General features: G+C 34.6%; 1 protein-coding gene and 1 long non-coding RNA gene across 4 annotated transcripts in view; both read left to right on the forward strand.

The window, feature by feature from the left end:
* Positions 1-6,811, forward strand: part of LOC144963394 (ribonuclease Oy-like) — a 23,200-nt gene extending 16,389 nt beyond the window's left edge. For all 3 annotated transcript variants that reach the window (XM_078897369.1, XM_078897370.1, XM_078897371.1), the window contains 2 exons: positions 991-1,065; positions 3,120-6,811. In XM_078897369.1, coding sequence (XP_078753495.1) covers positions 991-1,065; positions 3,120-3,371 — 327 coding nt within the window. In that variant the 3' untranslated portion in view covers positions 3,372-6,811. The remainder of the gene's footprint in view (positions 1-990; positions 1,066-3,119) is intronic.
* Positions 1-9,870, forward strand: part of LOC144963395 (uncharacterized) — a 142,922-nt gene extending 133,052 nt beyond the window's left edge. The window contains exon 2 of the long non-coding RNA XR_013643623.1: positions 9,745-9,870. This is a non-coding gene — a long non-coding RNA (uncharacterized LOC144963395). The remainder of the gene's footprint in view (positions 1-9,744) is intronic.
* Positions 9,871-10,000: the final 130 nt, after the last annotated feature.

Consider the following 10,000-nt stretch of genomic DNA (forward strand, 5'->3'; position numbering starts at 1 on the left):
TCAAATGCGGCATGACTCAACGATAATTTGTAAAGCGACCAAGAAAGGTTAAGTTAATCTCCCCAAGGAAATTAAACCAATCTGCTGAATATGGGCCTTGAACTTTGACCTTCTGGGTGACAGTGTGGTGCTTTATCCACTTGTTCACTTTGTCATCGTTGTTGTTGAACTGATAAAGCTAGAGGCTAGATAGTAAATTTTCATCAATTCAAGGATAGAGATCCTGTTTGTAGAACATTTTTAAAAAAGTCCAGTAAAAAGTAAAGCTAAAAAGTAGTTGTAAAGGGTTTTTAAAGGCCACAAATCCCTAGGTTTACAAATTATTGTATTTCAATATAGACAGAACCTATTTAATCATGTCACTCTATTTTTTAGATGATATTATATTTTATAATTCTCATTATTTGCTTTTCATTTGTAGGATACATTTTATTTGCTATTTTTGTTCTCTACACTTAATCAAATATCGCCCTGAAGATGTATCGTCTTAGATATACCTTTTTTCTTTTTTTTTTTGTTTTTTCTTTAGAAGAAAATCCAAAATTGAGTATATTCTGTATGTCTTGTGAAATGCCTAGATACTTCAGTGCTGATGGTTTCCCTCGGATCTGCGGAATTCCGCGATTCTGGAGTCCAGAGGAGGAAATTCCTCCGTTTAAAAATTACATTTTCTCGAAACAATGTGCTAGCAATGAGAGAGTTGATGTGTGGTGGAACACACAGGTAGCTGACAAATTTGTGTACTGTGGAGGTAGAGATGGAGCAAAAGCAAGTTCAAAGGGATGTGTGGTAATTTAGATATGTTGAGTGAAAACAATACCATGAGCATTTTTTTTTTCTGGGGAAAATTAGAGTTTTGTCGTGAAATCTTACAATTATGTCTGTATTTTCCTTTATGACCTTTTATCTCAATGTGAATTGTTTATCATTAAAATCTAATATAATCTTTAATTAATTTTTCAACTAATCATTAACATTTCTTTTTTTCAGCGGGATATGTTCTTCAATGCAGTAATGAAGTATTACAGTTTCAAGCCCTATATTGTTTGTGATTATGATAGAGAGGTAGGTAGATTGATGATTTTGATTGATTTGAATGATATCGTCCAGATTCAGACTCCATGAACATAGTACTAGGGAGAAGACTTTCCAAAATGCTTCTCTATCGTCTGTCTGGGCTTTTAGTGATATTGGCTGAAGAGGGTTTTGGGCCCAAAAATGTTAGGTTTCGATTTTTTAGGGAGAAAATATGAGAAAATCAGCCAAAATTTGGGAAAATACAATAAATTTTTTTTTTAATGGCTAACCCTCTCCATGCCACCTACAGCATCTGTTACGACACAATATACATTTTTCTTATTCAGATTTACTTTGTACGCCACAAACTTTGAAGAATGATCTTTGTTTAATCAATAAGAACATAAAGTTGTTTTTGTAGGGAGATTGTTTGAGTTTAAAAAATCAAATTTTCTGCTATGTAAGCCTGCCATTTTGGGAAAATACTGAAAATGATCGGTAAGGAGAGAGTTACAGTTGGTTGGCAAGTCTGGAACAGTGTGATTCTTTTTTTAAAATGTGGTGTACTTTATATATTTGATCTTTAGAAAGTTGTATTTTATAACATAATGAAAGCGGTTTCTTGATGTCGGAAGATTTCAGTTGTGAGAAGGCCTCTGAGTTCCAAGTGACTCCATGAACAGTGTGATTCTTTTTTTTTTTAATGTGGTGTACTTTCTATATTTGATCGTTAGAAAGTTGTATTTTATAACATAATGAAAGCGGTTTCTTGATGTCGGAAGCTTTCAGTTGTGAGAAGGCCTCTGAGTTCCAAGTGACTCCATGAACAGTGTGATTCTTTTTTTTTTTTTTCGTTTGGTGTACTTTACATAATGAAAGCGGTGTCTTGATGTCTGAAGATTTGAGTTGTAAAAAGGCCTCTGAGTTCCATGGGACTGCAACTTTATAAAGATGCATTGAGAACAAAGAACGGTTAATCTAATAATGATTGGTGGGCTTAAAAATATAAAAACTTTATCATATTGATCCACATATTTTGATTGTGATTGTGCTTAGATGTATTATTATAATAATTTTTTTACATGCTTGTATTGTGGGACTATGAGTCTTGGTTTATGCCAGCTATGTGCGTGGTGGATGTCAATCCGAATCTCTCCCATCAGTGGCGCTTATTTTAATTAACAATCGATACGATATGTTCCTCTAGCAGCACTTTTGTTATACAATAGCCCATTGACAGCTTTTAATTCAAAATCGATATAAAAATTTGTGAATTTTTAATTATTTTTTTTTTAAAGCTAAAATACCAGTCTAACGGTGTTTAAAAATGAGAAGGGGAAGAAAACTTGTTTATTGTTAACTTAATATGTTGAAAATTTTAATTGTGCACTTAGAAATGATGTCGGGGTCCCGATAACTCAGTTGGTGGAGCACTCGTGTCACACACAAAGGGACTGAGATGGATCCCTGTGCAGTCAAGATCTTTTTCTGATCCCCCCTGTCCACCCAGCAGTGTTATTACACAAAGGATGCCTAACAGGTGACTGGTACTGTATGATATGGAAATATGTTTCCATATGGCTTGTTGAAGCGCAGTGAGCATGGTAAATCTGTTCATCATAGCTTGTCGCTCCAACACCGAACCCACTCCACAGCATCTGTGGAGCAGACTCTTAGGTCATGGTCAGTGCAGCTGGGCCCATCCTGGCATTCTCTTAAGGATGTGCTCAATCATCTGCTCTGGGCATCTACATGTACACAAGCTAGTCTCAGCCAGCCCCCCCATTTTTTCATGCTACCAGCAGTTCTCCCAATTTTTCCCCGAGCTCTGTCCCGTGTTACCCATTCATTCCTGGGGAGCTTAGTTCCGTAGGGCAGTTTTTCTCTCGGATCTTCAACAGCTTCATTTGCATGATTGTCTCACTCCCTCCATGTGGAAAGTCTGTATACAGCTGCATGGTCAGGGTTGATGCTTTCTTCCGTCATGACGGTAAATCTGTTGAAACTTACTTTATAAATTTTTTAAAAAATATTTTTTAAATTTATTTTTTTTTCTTCAAATTTTGATGATTAAGGCATTACGCTAACTCATTTCATTTCAGGAGAGGAAAGCATACATAGATCAGATTTACTTGTGCTATAGCAAGACATTCGAACAACAAGACTGTTACCCGACACCATCAATGTCCAGAGATGGTTCTCCGTCCAAAACTGATCCCCCATCATACTACAACAAATGTGAGGAATCGGACGATATTTATTACCTCCCTTTCAATGATAACGAGGGTAAAACGAATCATCACAGGAACCAAGACAACTCCCTTGTTTTCCGGTCTGAAAATGCCAAGCATTGAGGAAAAATTTATGAAAGGAAAAAAAGTGAAAATGGAAAGACTTTGTGCCACCTGAAACGTCCACTGTTGTTTTTGCTGCTTCTATCAGAAGCCTTTCCATTTGCACTTTTTCGTTAATAATTTTACAATCGCAGGCTTAAGACAAAAATTTATTCAATATTGTGTAATCCATAATTTATCAAAGGATTACAGCATAAGTTTGTAAGTAAATTGGTGTGGTATTGAGGACATGTAGGTTATCCCATAATTTCTCAAAATTGATACGATCACTGTGTAAGTTTTGTTCAGCAAAAAACGTCTGCATTTAACTCCCTCCTTACCAGCTATTTTCAGAATTTTATCCGAAACTTCACACTCACCCAATGTCTTTTTCAGACAGAACAGTAACGAGTATTTATTTGCTTGTTTTGTTCAGAAAAATGAGCCCTGCAACACAGTGTCGAATTTTTATAGCTATAACTATAACAAAATGAAATCAGGACAAGGAAATTGTTGGTTATATCATAACGAATGTGACGATTTTCCTTTGGGTGGTAAGGAGAGGGTTAATGTTAGATCTTATATAAATCTTTACAAATGTGTGATAATAAAGTGATACTAAATTACTAGAAGCTGTGGAGTGGAATAAGTAATGAAGAGAAATGAATATAATAGCCAGGAAAAAGAACAAAGGAAAAATATCAAACTTCTTCAGCCTATAACAAAAAGATGAAAACAATTTATCATTTATAATCCATCCAGACAGACGACAGGAAAATATTTGGAAAATCTTCTCCCCTAGTAAATACGATCCTGAAATATTATTTCGAGATCGTAGTACTATCCGACAAGACATGCCAAATACTTTTGTCTGGATTTTTAAGTGATGTTTTAATGTTTTATTGTTTTTTTTATTGACTGAAGAAGGGTTTTGAGCCTGAAATATTATGTGTTTGAGATTTATTTTTTTTTGAAGCCGTTATTTTCATTTTTGTTCAGAACTGTAAATAATATAGGTCTAAAATAATCGAAAATAACCCCGAGTAACCTTGTTACAAGTTATTTTATAATGACAAATTACACACTCGTCCTTAAAACTATTCAATTGAAATATATAGCTTTTTTTAAAAAGAAAAAAATGACAACCTTGTTCATCAATGTTTAGTATTTGAAAAATAAAAAAAAAAAAGAATTTTTTTAGAAATCAATGCGCATTTAGGATTAGAGAAAAGAAATAGATCGTTACTCTGTACTTCTGGAGAATTATCTGAAAAGGTGTGCATGGTACAGTGTCAAACAAAACAGAAAGAAAAACACATGAAAAAAAAACCAAAACGTTCCAAACGTTGATGGAATGCTAATTTTTACTTTTTGATGATTTTTTTCCTTCTATTTTCCCTTCAGATTGTCCTACTTTGTCTAACGCACACCTTTTCAGATTTCTATCTTGCAACAGTGCTTGTTTGACTAATTTTTATCTTTCATATTTTAATAGTTCTCTTGGATGAAACTATTTTTATTGGGGTCAATTTGGTCAGTGGCTTTTCCTTATTGTTCAGCCATCAATAATGAGTAATATTTTCGGATATTTTAGACATGCCATCCAACTTTTTAAATCAATTTAATTTTGATATTTTATTGTTGTTTTAGCCTTTTATGAAAATTGCTGTCTTTCATAAAAAATTATTATGTTTTATTTTCTTTTCAATTATATGCTTTATGTCTGCTTTGTCCCTTCCACTGCCCAATTGTGGAATAGCCTCCCAGCTGACGTGGCTGAAAACGGTTGCCAACATGCCTTCATGTGGTTGCTAGAGCTCACATCGGGACTTTTTAATCTATGTATTTTATTAGTATTGTGTGCAGTGTTTTAACAAGTTTACAATGTAATACCCTACTAACTGCGGAGTGTTCCTCGACAGTATTGGAGGGAGGTTTCCACAAGACGATGAAGAAGAATAAGGGGAAAAAAATCACAAAATCATAATAGTAGTTTCAGAAGACCAATTGTATTATTCTTTCTTAAGAGCATATCATCTAGGTAGGTTCAAATCCTTTCCAGTCACTGCCAACTGTCTAGATTGTTTTCCCCTCTGATCACTGATATAACATTAAAATCATCTTAAAATACTGGTTGGGGTTTTCTGACCTCCCATAGTGGGCATGGAGGCACTTATTGGGTCTTCCATCCCCCTATATCTGTTTTCCAACATGCTTTCTGTCTTTGTTTTGGAATGGGATTTCTTGGTTTTGTCCTGGCCCCATCTCCATTTTAACCCGGGATTGATCTCCATCCCGTTTCGTGTGAATTGAGTGCTCTACCAACTGAGCATTCGAAAACTTTTACAAATCATAATATAACAATAACAGAAATAGAATTCTGGTTTGAAAGGCTTTGGTTTAGAAATAAGAAAGAACATTAAGATTCTTCTCCAGAGTTTTCTGATCTCAAGGCTGATCACATGTTGTCTTACACATTCCTATTGTCGATGTGCCGTAATAAAATAGAGGATTTCCTTTTTTCCCATCTGACTTACATTTATTGGTGATGATAATAGAAAGATAAATAAATGAGACCAAACAATGTTATAGCGACTTCTTTATTTACATACCATCTTTTTTTTACCAGTTGGCCATATAATTTTTACTTCCTGTATCGATTGAATTAAAAATTCCCAACTTGCCAGCAATTCTGAACCCAAGACTTTAGACGATGCCAAGAAGCTCCCAATACGGCTCTTCAACCTTAAATTTCAAGAATGTTATCATACCCCTCAAATGACCCTGTTATTTCTTATCAAATGTATTATTTTTTTTACACCAATTGGTTCTCAGATTTAAGATAAAATCTATTTTTAGTAATATTGGATGCATGCGGAATCCTGTAGAAAAATATCTCTTGAACTCCCATGTTTTTAACAGAGGGTAATAGGGGATTCCTCATAATATTTTTGCTATTATGCCATAGTAAAATCGGATTTTTCCCAAATTGAAAGGGTGTTTTTTCAGTGTGTGTACAGCAGTCTTGTTAGCTTTACTTAACTGCTGCCTGTTAGTGTTAGTGACATACTGTTGAATTTGTTAACTTCTTTTATTTTCTTTCTTTTTTTTTTAACCATTTTTTTTGGGGGGGGGGGGGGGGGTGTAATTAGGTTTGTTTATTGTATTTAATTTGTGTATTTTACCATTATCATTATTTTTCTGGGTTTTTTTTTTCTTGTTTTGTTAGCTTTTGCACTGGCGCCATACTATATAAGACCAATAATCACAGCTCAGTTTAATCATCTTCAATCCACAGTTGTTTCAAGAGTAAAATGGAATTTGAATTTTTAAATATACCACAAAGACTTTTGTGTTTGGTTTTTTATATTTATTGTTCGACCAAATTGAATCCTATTTCCCAGTTGAACCTTTTCTTTTTTTTTTTAACCACAAATAAATGAAGTGATATATTTGTAAAATGTCTTGTTATATCTTTTGTAACTTTTTAAAGCTATTTAATTTCTATTTTCTCAGTACTATACACCAGTTTTGTCAGCTTCACTTGATTGCTGCATGCTTCTAAGATATACTGTCGACATCTGTTAAGATACTTTATTTATTTCTTTTTTTTTCTATTATGTTATTTTTTAGTCAGTTTATATTTTTCAAAATTTTGGTGTGTGTTTTATTTATATTTATATATATTGTTCCGCTGGGGCCATAAGCACACTCTGTAAGACCAATAGTCACAGATGAGTTTTAAAATCTTCAATCCAAAGTTGTGTCAACAGAAAAGTGGGATTTTTATTTTATTTTTATAAATATGTTCTGATGATTTTCTGTGGATCCCTGGAAATCCGCGATTTTGAAGAAATGAGAATTTTTTCCCCTATTCGACCTTTTTCTACAATTTTCTCAATAGTCCACTTTTCTGCTAATTTTTGCGAAATTATCATTCACTTTTCATTTCAGCAAATCTTTCGGTGAATGATAGATAAAGACATCTGGACAGTGTGATTCAATCAATGCTAGTTTATCATCTCTATTGCCGTAAAAATAGGGGTTAACGTCGTTAAAGAGGCGAATGTTCAAAATTTTCCTCCTGTTTCACTTTTTGTCACCATCAGCACTGATGGAAGCTGGATGTGTCTGGTTTTTATAAATGTTGGACTAAATTTAATTTCGTCTCCCATTTGAACTTTTGATTTTGTTTTACAACGAATAAATGAATTGAAATTTGTATAATATCTTGTTACATCTTTTGTAACTTTAAAAAACTATTTCCATTTTTTCAATGTACAGCAATCTTGTCATCTTCTCTTAATTGGAATATACATCTGTTTCCTGTATGAACCACTTCCCCTTTGTTTGACCTTCTCTTGGGTGCTTTAACTGTAGTTTTAGAACTTTTCTACTATCCCATTTTCTTCCTTTGTACTGGCTCTGAAATTGAAATGACCTAAACGTGTTCCAAGCACCGTAAAATCCAAACAAAACAAATGTATTTTGAGTTGTCCGATTCATCCCGACATAACACCATTTAGAGACGGTGGGTTACAAATCAATGGTCAGTGGATCAACCCTCTGAAGTCTCGATTTTCACGATCAGAGGTCTGCTGATCCACCCAAAATTAAACAAAACATGGTGTGCAAAAGTTGTGTGTAGACTTCAGAGCTTTGATCAGCCCACCATCGCTCTTTGAATTTTCATTGTGTGATTTGTAAAATACTGTCTATGAGTGATTGCATTATGTGATTATATATTTTTGTATGGCGCATTGAAAGAATAATCTTATTTTCAGATGTAAATGAGATATGATGAGCCCATAAATCAGTATATATAGATAGTTCGAAGATGACGTCACTCTGGTCTTTGTTATTGTTATTTGCCATCCGCGTTTATGAGTAATGCTCACTGAACTGTATTAACCTGACTATAAAAGTTCATGGATACACACAGTTTTGTGTGTTAGTATAGTATAGTATAGTTTTCCAGCGTATTAGGCGTTTTGTGCCTTTGCTGATCTTGGCATTCAGTTCATCGAGATAAAAGTCAATAAAAAGCCCTAACAGATCTTTTGACCTGTATCTATAATATATAAACTTTTTGATAAATTGAAGGCCCTAACCCTAACAGATCTTTTGACCTGTATATACGTCTAACCCTTTGATGGGATCTTAATGGGCGGTTCAACTATGCTAAACATGTAATCTGCTAAGTGGCTATCTAAGCTATTTTTGAAGGCGTTGACACTTGGAGCATTGGTCACCGTTTCAGGGAGACTGTTCCAGCGGTCGATCACACGTTGATTAAAGTAGTGTTGCCTAAGCGATGTGTTACACCTTGGTTTATGCAGCTTGTAATTATGACCTCTGGTTCCATTGTTTGCAAACACGAAAAGTTTACTCTCGACTTGATACAAACTGTGTGTAAACTTGTATGTTTCAATCATATCACCTCGTACTCGTCTGTATGTCATGCTTGGAATTTCAATACGTTTCAGTCTATCCTCATATTGCTTATCTTTCAACCCAGGAATTACTTTTGTTGCTCTGCGAAGCACGCCTTCAATAAGTTTCTTATCTTTCTCAAATTGTGGTGACCATACTGAGTTGCTGAACTCGAGATGGGGTCTGACTAATGCAGTAAATAGTATTTTCATAGTTGCTGCATCTAAATAGGTAAAAGATCTATTGATGAGTCCAAGGATTCTGTTTGCCTTATTAACTTGTGTTTCTATATGCTTTGAGAATTTTAATTTAGTATCAACATGTACTCCCAAATCTTTCTCAAGTTTTGACTTATTCAGAGCTGTTCTGTCGCTACAGTGATGCTGTCTCATATCGTAGTGAAAGATTTTGTTTTCGTTCCAAGATGTAGCACTGTGCATTTTCCAGCGTTGAACTTCAGTTGCCAATCGTCTGCCCAGTTGACTAGATTGTCAATATCTAACTGAAGACTGTCTCTATTTTCTAGATTGTTTACCTTTCTGTATACTTTAGTATCATCGGCATACATTGAACATGAGCTAGACAAAATACTTGGTAAATCATTAATGAAGATTACGAAAAGAGTTGGACCTAAGACGCTGCCTTGTGGCACTCCACTAAGAACTTCTGTCCAATTTGACACTGTGCCTTGCACGCTAACTCTCTGTTTCCTGCCTACTAGAAAATGCTTAATCCAGCTTAGAGTATTTCCTTGTACACCATGAGCTTCCAGTTTGTTTAAGAGTCTTTGATGGGGAACAGAATCAAAAGCTTTAGCAAAATCTAAGTAGATTGCGTCAACCGAAGATCCTTGGTCGAGAAACTCTGTCCAATCATTTAAAGTCTTTAGGAGGTTAGTTGAACATGACCTGCCAGAAACAAAGCCATGTTGGCATTCAGACAGTAACTTGTTGTTCTTTAGGTGAGTTGGTCCGTTATACTTCCGGATGGCAATGTTATGAGCTTCTTAGGCAAGCGTATACTATCTATAGATACATTTTTGTTTTGTTCTGCTCAATAAAGTTTGCCATCAAAAATATTCCGTATATATTTTGCTTGTTTGGGTTATTTCTTTATAACGAGACACCCGAACCCACTTATAGGCCTAGTTTAACATTGTTGTAACGGACAATGTTTTGCGTCATTTTCTGAGGTTTCTATTACAACAATGAGCCTAT

Source organism: Berghia stephanieae, chromosome 1 (genome assembly GCF_034508935.2).
Source record: "Berghia stephanieae isolate SIO BIC M18660-M18661 chromosome 1, UCSD_Bste_1.3, whole genome shotgun sequence".
In the NCBI taxonomy this organism is placed as follows: Eukaryota; Metazoa; Mollusca; class Gastropoda; order Nudibranchia; family Aeolidiidae; genus Berghia; species Berghia stephanieae.